At 46.8% G+C, this 15,180-nt stretch overlaps 2 protein-coding genes across 4 annotated transcripts in view; both read right to left on the bottom strand.

The window, feature by feature from the left end:
* The window catches only part of RASSF2 (Ras association domain family member 2), a 29,222-nt gene extending 28,614 nt beyond the window's left edge, over window positions 1-608 (bottom strand). Inside the window, exon 1 of one of the 2 annotated variants that reach the window (XM_020780172.3) lies at window positions 494-608. The gene's annotated coding sequence lies outside the window, so the exon portion shown is untranslated. The remainder of the gene's footprint in view (window positions 1-493) is intronic. The other variant, XM_020780171.3, reaches the window with a different exon arrangement.
* A 7,914-nt stretch (window positions 609-8,522) lies between these two features.
* The window catches only part of SLC23A2 (solute carrier family 23 member 2), a 62,361-nt gene continuing 55,703 nt past the window's right edge, over window positions 8,523-15,180 (bottom strand). For both annotated transcript variants that reach the window (XM_072979016.2, XM_020780169.3), the window contains exons 13-16: window positions 13,826-13,955; window positions 12,809-12,946; window positions 12,508-12,603; window positions 8,523-10,630 (exon numbers count right to left, since the gene is read on the bottom strand). In XM_072979016.2, the coding sequence (XP_072835117.2) occupies window positions 10,398-10,630; window positions 12,508-12,603; window positions 12,809-12,946; window positions 13,826-13,955 (597 nt within the window). In that variant the 3' untranslated portion in view covers window positions 8,523-10,397. The remainder of the gene's footprint in view (window positions 10,631-12,507; window positions 12,604-12,808; window positions 12,947-13,825; window positions 13,956-15,180) is intronic.

Here is a 15,180-nt window from a genome sequence, read left to right as displayed (position 1 = left end):
CCCGAGAGGGAGGTGCTCAGCGCCGAATCCGGATTGGACCCCAGAGGAGAAAGCCCGACCGCGTCCAAGAGCGGTGGATCGGGCTTGAGGACTGGAAACTTGGGGTTCCTTTTAAAGTGTCTCCCTAATTTTTGCCCAGGGCTTCTTATCTGAACTGCCCCCCCTAACACTGTACCAGAAACGAGGGGGGCGGTGGAGGATGCTGCTGCTGGACAGGGCCCGGAGGGTGATGATGGCCAGAGGAGAGGAGAGAGGAAGTGGGCGATGGCGGGCTTCTGTCCCACCCAGGGGCCCCCCTCCCCTCCTCGACCCCCCAGGCCTGGGCGCCCGGGTAGGTCCCGATCCAACGAAACCGAGGAGGGGAGGCAACCTCGCGAGGGGGCTTTGGGGCGGCGAACTCGCAAAGGACCCCCCCTTCCCCCTTGGCCGGCCGAGGAAAGACAGCCGCGGAGGCAGGGGGGCTGGAGAGGAAGGGTCGCCGAGGCGCGCTTACCTTGCGCTGCGCGGAGCCCCGATCCCCGACCCCCGACCAGCGCCGGAGCAGAGAGGGCGGCGGCGGAGGCAGCAGCAGCTGGAGCGGGAGCCGCCGCCCCTCTCCCCCTCCCTCGGCTCTCCCCCCCCCGCCCTCCAGCCCGGCTGCGCCAATCGCTGCGCGGCATCCCTGGCTCTCTGCGCGGCCATTGGGAGGGCCCGGGGCCAGGGGGCGGGGAGCGCCCGGGAGGGGAGGGGAGGAGGAGGAGAGGGGGAGGTTAGGAGGAGCCGGGGGTCCGAAGGGCGCCGGGGGTGGGTGGGGGGCGCAGGGGAGACCAGGGAGAAAGCGGGGAGGGGGGCGCGCACGTCGGGACGAGCGATCCTGGCAAAGGAAGAAGTTCGCCTTTTGCATCTGAAGTCGCACCAACTGGAGCCTTCTTCAACCCCCCCCCCCGGCCTTAGAGAGCTGGGGCTGGGGGGGTCGCGGGGGGGGGGAGAGAAGAAGATGCTGCAGTACGTTTTATGGATGGATCTAAATTATTTTATCCCACCTTTCACCTTAAAAAGGACTTACCTGGTCCAAAAGACAGTATTTAAATTCTCCAAGAGTAAGTATACATTTTTTTAAAAAAAGAATTAAACAGGTATTCTAATTTAAAAGGGTGAACAATATCAGTACTTAAAAAAAAATCACAATCAAACGCAGTAAACCCTGTCGCTACCTAAAACGACCTTTAAACAAAAACAGACACCTGCAAGCCCTTTTGAACACCTGGCAACAATATTCGCACTTGGAGAAGGTGGCTTTGTGTAATTCTGTTGTAATTCGCTTGGGGGGGGGGGCTGGTGCCCAGCCAACCTCTGAAGGAAGCTTGTTCCAGAAGGAAGCGGGCCACCACCGAGAAGGCACCGTTCTTCTTCCCGGTGGCCTTTTGGGCTTCCTTAGGCCTTACGCTTCTGAAGAACAAGGACTGGAAGGAGCATGTAGGGCAGAAAGAGGGCTGTGTGTTTTTTTTTAAAAAAAAACAATTATTTTATTTTACTGCCACATGCTGTGTTGTGTGTGTTGCAGGTCAGAATCATAGCTGCCAAAGTGGCATGCTGGAAATGGGAAAATCCTGCTTTTCGTTTGCAAGAAGCTGGCTGAAGACACTAAAACAAGGTGCTCCAGGAGCAGGCGCCTTGTTTTATAACACCATGTTGTCTCAAGCCCTGGAAAACCTGGCTTCTACTCTAAAACAAGGTACCTGTTCCTTGAGCATCTTGTTTTAGCATCTAAATGCAGTTTGTTTCTCCTTTCCGCTGCCAACATTCAGATGCCTTCTGTGATCATGGAGACTTGCTACAGTTGGGTTAACCCTTGCTTAACTTTTGTCCTCTCTTGAGTTCAAAATCACTTCACCAGAATGCAGTGGATTTCTGGATGATTGAGGAAGCCAATGGATAGAAAAGTGAGGTTTCCAAATACCGTGCCCTAAATTCTTCTGGAAGTTCATACTGGGTGAAATGAATTTGGTATCCCTTTCAAGCCCCCATCTGCTTTCTGGGTCTGCTGCCTTCAGAGGGACAACACCATGTTCAGAATCATTCACGGAGCGGTCCCACTATCAAGTGTCTTATTACCGGCAAGCAAAATCCATCTTTCCTTTCCCTTCACAAAGGGCTGTTTTCTGATTGCAATTAGCTCCACTCTCCTCTCGGCAGCGTAATATTAAACATTCATAAAACATAACTCCACTTGGGCAACGCTCCCCCAGAGGTGTCATTCTACGCCTTTAATAAAACAATCGGCTAAATTCCTGTGGCTCTTGTAAAACAATCCATGGGGCTTTCGTATCTCTATCAAACACACCAATTTTTTGCCTTTTTCAGAGACTTTGGCAGCAAAGTAAAAAAACCAGCTAATTCCACGTGGCCAGATAGGAAACAGTTCAGTAATCTAGTTCTCCCTGCCCACCAGGGAGAGAGGCTGGGGTTGTCTAATAAGTGGTTAAGCAGCCGGACAAAAAAATATCTTGCTGTTTCTCTCTGGGGCAAATAACCGTTGTGAACTCCTAGGTTTTTGTCACAACTCGTGAACGGAAGCATTTGTTCCTCATGCCGTGATCCTAATTCTGTCTGTAGGGCAGCTATTTAATAATAAAAATGTGTCCCCAAGTTGATTCTGGCTTGTGGCAGCCCTCGCAGGGTTTTCTAGCTGTAAAATCATCAGACGTGGTTTCCTAGAACTTTTTTCTTTTGTCCCAGATAAGGCCACCCTCTCGCCATCAAATGCCTTGCTGGTTTGTCAACTCATCAATTGCATCTTAAGTTCAAAGAATCAGGGAGTTGGAAGGGGCTTTGAAGGCCATCGAGTCTGCCCAACCCGCTGCTCAAGGCAGGAATCCAAATCAAGAGATAGCTAACAGATGGTAATCCAATTTTCTCTTGAGCGCTTGCCACCTCCCAAAGTACAGTGGTGCCTTGCTAGACAATGATAATCCGTTCCACTGAAATAGCTGTTTAGCGAAATCATCGTCTAGCAAAAACATTTCCCCATTGGAATGCATTGAAACCCATTTAATGTGTTCCAATGGAGAAGAATCCTCGTTGTCTAGCGAAGATCGGCCATAGGAACGCCGCTTTGCGAAGCGCCGATCAGCTGTTTAAATAGCTGTCTTGCAAAGTGTAGGTCCCGAAAACACCCGTTTTGCGAGTGCAGAGGGAGCTGTCACAATCGTTGTCTAGCAAACATCAGTTTGTGAAGCAGGGACCAAACATTGTCCAGCAAAATTCCCCCATAGGAATCACTGTTTTGCCAATTGCTATAGCGATCGCAAAAAGTCAATGTCTAGCGAAAAAACTGTCATGCGGGCTAACTGTCTAGCGAGACACCACTGTAATTGGTCCCATTGTTGTACTGCTCCAACAGAAAAACAGATGTTTTTCCTGATATTCAGCCTAAATCTGCCTTCCTATAGTTTGAACCCATTTGTTGCATGTCCTGCACTCTGGGGTGACTGAGAGGAGATTTTGTCCCTCCTCTGTAGGACTACTTTCAAGTATTTGAAAAATGCTATCCTGTCTCCCCCTCCGTCTTCTTCTCTCAAGGCTAAGCATGCCCAGTTCTTTTACTCTTTCCTCCTAGAGCTTGGTTTCGTCCCCTGATCATCCTCGTTGCTGTCCTCTGAACCTCCTCACCCATCACACAACAGAAAATTAGGCTTAACTACTGTGTTTGTCCTGGAATGCACGAATCAGACTCTATATATATAGACTCTATATATATGCCTTTTCCACTATTTAATTGAGCTTGGAGCTTTTAAACCTTATATCTGCCAATGCTGTGTGTGTGTGTGTGTGTGTGTGGGGTGTGTGTGTGTGTGTGTGTGTGTACACACACACACACACACACACACACACTGCATTGGCAGATATAAGGTTTAAAAGCTCCAAGCTCAATTAAATAGTGGAAAAGGCAGGCATTATCCCTGTCTTCTACTGAGGTAGCTGTCCAAGGTCCTGCCACCTACAGGTATTTATAAAGAGGTGTATCATATAGATGGGAAGCTCTCAATGACTTATCTGCCAATTATGGAATGAGATAAATCTAGCTTTTAATGTTGATTCTATAATGCTTTTGAAGAATGAACACCATGATGCAGTTGAAAAGTTGCATCTATGTCACCTTTTATTTATACAGAACAGCTTTTAAAAATACAGAATAAAATAGCTTTTATCTACTATTATTCACAACATCTGGTCCAAATATTACATGTTTCTTAAATATTTCAACGTTTAATAAAGCAGTCGTTAGGGGGGAAAAGCCCAACAGAACACAACAAAATCCATAAAAATCTCATGGAACGAATTACACATCTCAAAAGGAAAAGAAAAATCCCAACTTGGTATGGAACATGAGACTGTGTAGGCAAAAGTTATTCATTCAAAAAGAAAGAGAGAGAGAGAGAGAGAGAGAGAGAGAGAGAGAGAGAGAGAGAGAGACCAAAAAGAAGCATTTATACCCCACTGTCTTAAAGAGAAAAAAAAAACAGTCAAGAGTTTGTTACATCAGAGGTTGCTAGGAACAGAACCCCAGGAACAAAAAAGAAAATGGGCAATGGTTTGGCTCAGCAGTGAGATGGTTTACTTAGAAGGATGTCATACAATACACAAGGTGGTCCTTTGCTATCAAGTAGGTACTGATGACTAACCACAGCCACAATTAAATCGTTACCAGACAGGAATGTTTTGAATGTTGCTGAAGATGATTCCTCAATACTTAACACAGTCCAGCACTACTAACGGTAGAGAGGCCAATGGGCAGAAGCTAAACACTGGCTCGCGCGTGGCCTCCTCTAACAGCACAAACAACAAAGGATTTGCACCACGAAATATGAAGCCCCAGAACCTCTGCCACCCTCTGTCCAGCCAGGTTAAGAAACCTTTTGGGTGAGAATCTCTAGCTATGCAGCATGCACCATGCAAAAATATAACACAATGGTGAATATATTGGTTTTTTTTTTCCTGCAGGGATTTGCTCCCTACACCTCGTCCTAAGGGTTGGGTTAGGGTTGTTTTGGTTCAGGAAGGCCACTGAAGAAAGAGTGAGAGATGGAGAGAAAAAGAAAGGCATTTTTGTGCTGGTCTGTCCTGTATATTGAGGTGGTTGAGCTGTGTCACAGGCCCCTGTCCGAGGGCTCAGGGCTGTGCTCCCACATGGTGGCTTAAAGTGGCCTCTTTTTCAACCGGCTGCCCTCCCACGTGCGCTCCCTACAGCTTCCACCGTCTCCAGCCCGCCCGGCCCATGGCCATGCTGGCTGAGGAAAATGGGAGCCGTAATTCTTGACCCTTGGAAACTGGCTTGGAAGAGGCCCTGCAGTGCCTTACACTGGTGTCAGCCGAACACTGGTGAGGGTGTGCTTACTTGATATAAGTTGGGGCCCTGGTCTGGAGGGTTACTTGGGTTGGTAAGCTATGGATGTGTGTGCATGCATTTGTGTATGCATGTGTGCATGTAAACAGGAGGGATGATGGCCATTTCAGAACCCACTGGTGGGTCAACCAGGCACTCCTACATGCACACATGACGTGCTTTTCCAAGTGCGCCTTCAGCCGTCCAGACGGTCCTTCTCTCAAGTAGGGCACAAGCTGAGAAGGACCTTCAGAAGCCATTTCCACAGGGCACAAAATCAAAGCACAGGAAGTACACTTGAGCAAAAGGGTGGAGAAAGTGCACCCTCCAAAGAAATAACCTGGACAGCCGCATTTTGCCCCGCCCTTACCCGAGCCGATGGAATGGCTTCGTCCAGCGGCTCTAGACCCTTCGCAACACTTGTACATCTCGCTAAGGAAACACCGCTCCATTTGACAGGGGCTGAAAGCCGGGTGGGGCCAAGGAGAGAACGAGGATGGCCTACGCGACTGACATTTCCAACCATTTAATCCATAAGATGGGACGCAACCTGAAGTTACACCATTAAAGGTTTGGCACATCACAGGAAGCAGCTTAGAAATCTGGTTTCTGCCACCAATGAGCAGTTGGCATGCTTTTGGCTTGACCACTTAACCTTCATCCTACGCCATTCTTGCGGTGCCTGTGGCAGAAAATCCTGAATGCCCTCCTTTCGCAGAAATCCCCTATGGACTGGGTCCTGTGGGTAACTGTCTGAAACGCCGCACGCCCTCATGGGTTGCCAGCCTCAACGCCTTCTTTCGCAAATATTAAAGACGCACTGCCTGTACCAATGATTTCAGGAAAGAGATAACCATCAGCTCCTCCCCTGTTTTTCTCTTAAGAACATAAGCATGGGTAAATAAAGTATAGACAATCGCTAGCAATTCGTTAATGAAGAAATTCTATCACATGACATTGTCATGACAATCATATCACTCCCACCCAGGAAACCTGCGACGTTTTTATCCTGGAAGGAAATGTTACTTGTTGTGTTGCTGTTGTTTTCTCCTCTTTTTTTTTTAAGTCTGCGGAGACAAAATACTGCAATATTCATGTACAAAGTTGCCATATTGAAAGTTTGTATTAAACGGTGTAAAACAAATTGACTGCGCAAATTTAAAAACTCCTTCCCTGATGCAGCTTATTCAGATTAATACAGTTTTATCAAGCACAGAGAAAAAGTCAACAATTATATATAAAGTCAAGAGGCATCGTTTTATAAGACACATTCAAACATCTTCCCTAGAGTTTTAATTTAACAACAAAAAAGTTTAGTTTCTTTAATTTAAATACAAAAGCTCTCAAATTATTTCGCTTTGACTATGTGTTTATACATCTTTGACAAGACATAGTGATGGTTGCCACAAGTTGTTACTGCTTTGAATCCAAAATTTGTCAGTGCTCTTCCTCCCCCCCACCCCCGACCCTTCCATTAGGTGTTCTCTTTAGACAGCATGGTTCAATTGAGATTGACCGGAAGGCTGATGGCTACAGGTCTCAGGACACAATCCAGAGCCACACAACCTTGTTTCTACTCTCTTCCAGCGAAGAGAGAAAGTTATACAGAGTGAGGCTTACTCTTACCCGTCAAAGGAAAGTCCATCTGACTTCAGGCTTACCGACGCCAAATAAGAGAGAACACAGGATTTCTCCCTTTGCAGCTTTCACCAAGATACTGTGTTCAAGTAATTGTTTACAGCCCGATTGCTCAACTGGTCGTCAAAAAAGAATCCAAGACATCAAACTCTCGTCATAGACACGGAGACTGAAATTTTCAGAGGGGGAGGATTCCCAGAGGGGTCTGAATCCATTCTCACAAACACAAGCGCGCCCAACCGCTTTCCAGCTATTTTGGTCCCTTCCCCCTGTAAATGCAGAACACAACCGGACAGAGACTCGCTTGTTTAGAGCCCTTGGAATGAGTGGGGGGACGTGCAAGAGCAAGGCTGAGCTCTTTCGTTTCAACTGTGCTTGAACATGAGAACTCTCGCCTCTCTCCACCGCTCTTATGATGAGATCCAGGCCAGCTTTTTTACTCTGCTACTCAAGAGGAGTGCTTTGCAATCATTTACTGTCGACTCTTCAAAACAAGCAGAAACCCTTTCCCTCCCAAAGGACTGTGTACATGAACCTTCCCTTTATTTTGACAACCGAGTAAACGTCTCCATGATTCTGGGCGTGCTCATCCTAAGGGCTTGCCATCAAGCACCCTTGTGTCCCTTAAGCCCTTTCCTAAGCAGCATTTACCATGCCCTCTGGTGGATGCTTAAGCCAAAAACTGAGAGGCTTCTGCTTTCAACACCACCAAGCAGCAAACTTTCAACCTGTTTTCCTCAATATGACTTGCCGACTCGTCTGGCGAACCAGGCCATTTGCAAACAGACCAAAGCTCTGGAAAGTACTTGAGCCTATAGCTGCCAACAGCCAACAGGCAGCTTAGCTTGGTGAAGTTAACACAGAAAAAAGGATTTTTCAAGTTAGGCAAAATTTTAAGCAGCCAGTTTTGCACCACTGACTTTTAAAGACCAGCCACCTGCAAGGGGAAGAGAAATCAATAAAAACAGGATTTTGCATCTGAGCGCACCATGCAAAAGCCAGAGACGCTCGGAGTCTCTTTGTGCTTCAGGTGAGATGTATGAACTGCTGCTTATTTTCATTGCACCCGAGGAAAAGTTTTGCAATGAAAACAGAGCCCAACCAGATGCCTGATGTTTACTCTGCTATGCTTGTTAACACAACAGACAGGTGTGCAAGCTGTGTCAGTCTTCCAGCCCCGTTTTTTCCAGTTACTCTGCTGGGCCCAATTCAGGGAACTTCCTTTTGTGAAGGCCCGCTACAGAAAATGCGGGCTGCTGTGCAACAGTTTTAGGGTTGTGCATTCCATCATGTTTAACACGCACCCGGAACCTTAAGCAGGCGAGAAAGAAAAATAAGCAGCTGGCCACAACGAAAAGTGGAAAACACCAAGCTCTGTGAATATTATGGACCTGCAATGCCAACCTCTTGAATGTGCGCAGAACCATCCGGCTTGGGGATTTTATATGGTTGTGTCTACCTATGTATGGATGCTGCTACTGCCCACCTATCTTTTCTTTGGCTGCATATATTGCAAGCAACATGGGAAAGAAACATGCAGCTCCCTCCTATGCCAGCTGGCTGAAGAAATCCCAGCCCGCATGATGTAAACTGAGGCCTCTCTAAATGCACACAGATTTTCAGCTGTATATAGTGCAGTCCTATCCTTTTGCTTATTCAGATGCACACTAAGCTGAACTGGATTTACTTCCAGGAAAGTGTGTGAAAGAATGCAGCCTTCGTGCCTTATAGAGGTCTCACGGTCCTGAAGGGACATAGCATTTGTTCTTGTTTCAGCCTTTTTGAGAAGAAAGAAGAATTACTTTTCTTGGTTGGTTCTCATGACACCATGTCTGCTTCCAAGGCAGTAAACAGGTGAAAACTTCCCAAGAGAAGTTCGGAGAGGGGAAATTATCCTGATGTGAAAAAGCAGGATGAGGGAAATGCTGCAGGAAAGGCAGGGAACATTCAGGAACCCTTTCCATATTTCTATTTTGTACCCTGAACCTGATACGATTGCCTTTCCCCAAAACCTAAGCCTCAGAGAGAAACCAGGGGTGTTTTGAGCCTCTCTTGTCGCCAGACTTGAGAAACTGACTAATAATTTACAGTATCTGCTTCTTCTTCTTCTAAACAACATGGTACAACAAAAACAAAGCAGCACCTTAGAAACATACTGGCCTCGAGAGAACCCTCACCCTAATGCCTCCCTCTGACAAATCTTTTCTCAGCTTGAAAAATAAAAAATAAACACTTTCAGGCCACATTTGGAAAGAAAGAGAGACTATTTCCCCCCTCCCGGTTCATATCTAAAAACTAGATTGCCGTCGTAAGAACATTAAACAGGAATAATGAACAGATGATGAGCATCAACAGCCACATAATAATAATAATTCCAGAGCCAAGACTAGTATGGGGGGGGGAAATAAAGAGTCTGAGCGGCCCCCGCGGTGGGCCCACAATACCCGTTAAACCCTCTGATGGACAGAGTGGCCGTCCATAGCGTCTCTCCCATTTTGCAAACAGGTTCTGTGTTTAAATGGAGAAAAAGGAGGAAAGGAATAAGGCAGAATCAACCGTAGGGCACGTTGAGGACATGCAGAAATGGCTGAAAGCAAAGAGATGTGGAGACTAGCTGGCCATTCTGTTTAAACAACCCACCAGGAATCGTTCAAGAAATATTCTTATTCTCATAGGAGGAGCACCTTGCGCCTAGGCAAGATCATGAGTGACGGAGTCCTTTTTAGTCTTGGTTTGAAGACCTGCTGGCCTCGCAAGCAACGGTTCCACCCTGCTCTGCCCCATCCCTATAGGAAGCGCTCCAGAGTGACACAGAAGCTTTTAGAAGGAGAAAGGTGTGCAAAGGCACCACTTCATAAATACAGCTGCTCCATATTCCAGACTGGGCAATTCTGCGAGCACGGCCTAGGGCACAGAATTCTGCTACAGTCTGCAGGACTGCACAAACAAGGGACTGCAAGCACAGGATTACGAGAACGGAATGTATCAGCAAGGTCTGCCTGAGTGCTAACGTCCATTGACATGCGTTCTATTTATCGATTTGGGATCTTGAGCTACAGAAAAGTAGCTAGGACCAAAAAAAACCCAAAAAACCAAAAAAAAAAAACACCCCAAAACCCATGTATGTCAAATAGGAGAAACAATTCTAACAGTTCTCTAATCATCATCAGAACGATAATGCAAAAATATTACGCAGCTAGAGAGAGACATTATAGGTGGCCGTCCCCATCCACAATAGGAAAGCTATGTTTATAATATGGTCTCGGCTCTGGTTCCAGAATTTAAACACAGATATACACAAAAAAAAATAAAAATAAAAAAATAAAAATAAAAACAGCAAGAAACTGCAGAAGTGTCTGTCACTATAGCTACAAGAAGCAGGTTTCAGCCGGGGCTATACAGTGGCTTCCGAGTCTTCTTCTGAACTCCTGCTGTTGCTGCCTTTCCGGAAGCCTTTCCACGAGTAGCCCATGAAGGTGGGGCTGATGGGTAAGAAAGTAAAGCACCGGTATTTCTTCACCAGTTCCATGCCGAACGGCAGGTCGTAGGTTTCCAGGCCGTCAATGGCTTTGCTGCCTTTGCCCGTTCCTTTCTTCCACTTCCGGATTCCTCGTTCCTCCGGACTTCCTACGTGCAAAAAGAAAAGGCGAGAGAGATTTGCAAAGAGGGGAACCTTAGAGACAGAAGCCCTTGCCATGGTTTCCTTCATAGGGACATTAATTAGAGGTTTGAGGTAGGAAGGCGGATGGCGTCCTCCTCGCTCCTACACGTGGAACAAGGGGCCTGAAAACGGGCACCTGTATTGATAAAGCTGTGCATGCATAGGCGGTCTGCGGTTGGGAAATGTGAAAGTATCCGGGTGCAGACTGGGTGAACAGTGATGTACATCTAGGTCAGTGCCCTTTTTCAGATACAGTGGTGCCTCGCATAACGATTGCTTCGTATAACGAAAAATTCGCTTAATGATTTTTTCGGAGCGATCTTGCGCTTCGTTTAACGATTTTCCCTATGGGTGATTTTCGCTTAACAATTTCGGGACCATGCTTCACTTAACGTTTTTGGTTTTAGGTCCCCTTGTTTCGCTTAACGTTTTCTTTTTGACAGCCCCGTTTTCGCTATTTTTAAAATATTCTAAAATGTTTAAAATGCTTGGAATCGTTAGTGCACCTAATAAAACCTTTGTTAACTTAATTTGGCTTTGTTCTGAGTCTTTTTGAATTTTTTGTGAATCCCCCCCCCCCCCCTGAAATAGGCTTCAATGAATTTCAATGGAGGAACCGCGTTTCGCTTAACGTTCTTCTGGCGATTTTCGCTTAAGGACGGCAATCCGTTCCAATTGGAATGGATTATCCGGTTTTCAATGCATCTCTATGGGAAATGGTGTTTCGCTTAACGATGTTTTCACATAGCGATTTTTTTAAACCAATTAAAATTGTTAAACGAGGCACCACTGTATTCGGTTCCATATCCAACTACCAGCAGCAGGAGCGGTGGCACACAGAGTTGCTCCTTACTAGAAGCATGGAGAGCCCATGAAACATGGGTAAGTCCAAGGCTCATTTTCTGCACCCACAATTCTCCGAGAGCTTCAAAGACCCTCAAATATATGGGAAACCAAACCAAATCAGGAGGGGCCTAAATCCATTGCTAGTTTTGAAAAAAACAGGTACTTTTTTGGGTGTGTGTGTGTGTTATATACTGCAACTGAAAAGTAATCTTTCCAATAATCTGAAGCAGGAGAGGTGGGGTTTCTCCTGAGATAGCAACAGAAGATTAATGACAGAAGATTCATCCTAGAGCACCATCGAGCAGAAGGTTCTGTAGCGCAAGGACCACTGAAATGAAGAGTGCCAGGCCAAAAGCACACCATGCCCTTCCGTTTCAAGGAAAATTAGGCACGGAATGGCTCAGGTGGGGAGAGGGAAGCTCCCTTCCCTCTCACGCGATACCAGAACCAGGGGACATCCACTCCAATGGAGGGTTGGGAGAGGGAGAACAGACCAAAGAAAATATTTCTTGATCCAGGGTGTGGTTGGTCTGTAGAACTCCTTGCTACATGATGTGGTGATGACCTCTGGCCTAGAGGCCTTTCAAAGGGGACGGGACAGATTCATGGAGGAAAAGGCCAACGCAGGTGACAAGCCATGATAGGGATGTCTAATCTCCAGGCTTCAGGAAGGTACTTCAAAATGCCAAATGCAAGGGAGGGGGATCAGGAGACAGGCATCTTGTGGTCTCGGGCACTCCCAGAGGCATCTGGTGGGGCCACGGTGACATACAGGAAGCTGGACTCGAGGGGCCCTTGGCCTGATCCAGCACAGGGCTCTTCTTAGGTTCTTATGAACATCCACAGGGGAGTTTGTGGGGTGCTGGTGACGAGATGCGAATCACGCCCTCTTGATCCTGCATCTGGGTGGATGTTTTTGCTTCAAATATTTCAGTACCTTTAGGAAGAAAGCCAGGGTGGGCAACAGGAGGAAAAGACAACATGTTTCATGACTCACCTGGAATGGTGTTATCTAAAATAAACGCTACGCAGCCGCCAACAAACATGGCCGTGGTGAGAAGAACATTTAGTACTTGATCAATGCTGGCAATTCCTACAAAAACAGATGAAGGGAGAGCCGCGTCAAGACCAGAACCTGTAGAACTGCCATCACGAGACACAGCATTTCAGGAGAGAACTTCACAGTGTGAAGCTTGTCCAGCGTAGATGCTTCAGGTATGGGTCATTACTCCACCCCACGAGGGGGCACGTGGTACAGAATCACATAGTGGGATGAGTGAGAAAACAAAAAGGGGTACCTGTGACAAGTGGGTTTTGTCGAAGGTAACTTGGAAGGACAAGTCCGAAGAAGATGGAAAACCCCAGCACGAAAAGGTTCCGGGAAGAATTTAAATCTATGAATTGTAGGTTCGAAAGCCCGACCGCAGTAATCATCCCTAGACAGCAAACCAGACAGGATTTATTTATTTATTTAATCAGCTTATATGCCACCCACTCTACCCAAAGGTCTCTGGATTTCCTAGTAAATCTCATAGATTTCAGTCTATGCTACAAAATGAGAATTTGTGAAATACCAAGGAGACGCAAGTATTGTCCCAAGTTTTAAAATGCAAATACAAACTCCATCTGTGTAAATTCTAAGAGACAGCTGTTTTTTCAATTTTTATTTACAAAGTAGGGTATACAAAAACAGCAATGGTTATTCCATTCCACCAAACTGTCTGAGCGGCAGATGAATGTTACGCAATTAATTAGCGCATCTCTCTATAAATCAACATGGGAGCTTAGGGGATTGCTGAAAGAATCAGCAGGAGTGCTTACCATAAGAAATAAAAGGGTGCCAGGTTTAAAAAAAAAAACGTATCTGTTTTGAGGCTCTGGAATGCTGATCGCAAGCATGCAGTAAATTCCATCAGCCCTAATTTCCAAACTCTGTATTGCCAAGCAATGGCTGAGATTTCCTCAGCTCCTTTCCAAAACAAAATGGTCTTGTTTACTGGCCAACACCCTGTGGCTTAGCCTATGCTGGCCCTGCAGCCTCTTTCTATAGGGTTTGCCCCTTCTCAAGCATACGACGGAGGTCTGAAGTGTTTTGTCCTTTGAGGTCAAGGAAGCTAGCAGGACACTGTCTGAACCAGAGGGTGAGGCGAGCCTTAGGAAGCCAGGGAGTTCCGCCTGGCAGGTGCTAGAACGCAAGAGGAAGCTCCTGGAGATCGCATCCGGGTTCATGGAAAATAAGGACACAGAGATGGCTGCTTGCAGAGATCATCGGTAACACACACACACACACAGAGCACACGGAAAGAGTCCCATACCAAAAAGGGTGCAGAAAAGTGCTCCGAGCACAGGGTCAGGGAGGGATGCAAACAGCGCGCTGAACTTGCCAACCATGCCAAGCAGGAGCATGAAAGCTGCCCCGTACTGGATCACCCGCCGACTCCCAACCTACAAAAGACGACAACCAGGGAGACAGAGTCAAACGCCGGACCTCAGAGATGTTTTGACAAGTGGATGGTAGCAACTTGAGAATCCATAACAGAAAACAAAGTAGTGGCTTCTTGCTGGTCTTCATGACCCCTTCCTCTCCTGCTCAGCTGCCAATGCACTACAGCCAGGCCCCTGTGGGTATGGAGAGGGCTCAAAGAGGAGCCATCCTTTGGGGACCTGCGACTTCCACCTGCCGGCTTCTCTCTCCCCCTCTTCCTTCCCTGGTTTCTTCTTTGGTTCCCACCTCCTCTGCCCATCATTCCTCCTTCAACTTCCCACTCCTTTCTTCTCACCCTACCGCCTCCTTGCATTCGCTCCTCAGTTCCACCTCCTCTCGCCACTCTTTTCCTTCTTGAAGGGATGGAGCTTCTTACCCATTCTCCACCCATTCCAACATCCTCCACTTCTCAGCCACAGCTGGAGCGGAGATTGCAGCCATGGGGTGGACGTGAAGTGGACTTCCAGAGTATCTGGTCAGGATACGGCCATCTGCCGAGACCACCCTTGCTTCCTTCTAGTTATTGAGCAAAGGTGGGGCAGTGAATCCTAGCTGCTCCTCACAACGCCTGACTGAAAGGATTCACGAAACCTTTCTGGCCAATAATCATTTTGTTTTTAACACAGTGGGCAGTTCTCCCATCAATACTGAACGAGACGAGCATATCGAAGATGCTGAAGAGTCCTTCTAAATCTATGCAGGGCTGCAGCCCTGAGAAAAACAAGATGGTAATGTTCCTTCCCTTCACCCCATGATGGCCCCACAGTCAACCCAGTGATAAGTGCCCAAGAGAAAGAATGGGAGTAGCTGTAATAACAGACACCACTGCATTTAGTGAGTGGAAATTCCTAATGAGGAAACACAACCCTAACTCAACCTAGTTAGTGGTTGAGTCAGTGGAAACAGCCTTGTCACTAGATCCCAGAAGTTCAAAACTTTAAAAGAAAAAAAAAAAAACACTTTCCTTTCTCTGAGTTGATTCAAAGGGCCATAATTATCATATGATTTCAGGAGCTTCGTAAATTGCAGTTCAAACATCACGGACGGACGAGGGTTCTGTTATCATGTGTTCTTGGAATTCAATGGAGTTCAAAGGATTTAAATCTAACTGCTTCACAGATACCACCTCAACCAAAAAGGAGGTGTGGCATTTAAAACACTTGCTCATGGGCATTTGGGTTCAAA

The sequence above is a fragment of the Pogona vitticeps genome, chromosome 8 (assembly GCF_051106095.1).
Source record: "Pogona vitticeps strain Pit_001003342236 chromosome 8, PviZW2.1, whole genome shotgun sequence".
In the NCBI taxonomy this organism is placed as follows: domain Eukaryota; kingdom Metazoa; phylum Chordata; class Lepidosauria; order Squamata; family Agamidae; genus Pogona; species Pogona vitticeps.
This window is presented reverse-complemented; position numbering and strand designations above follow the sequence as displayed.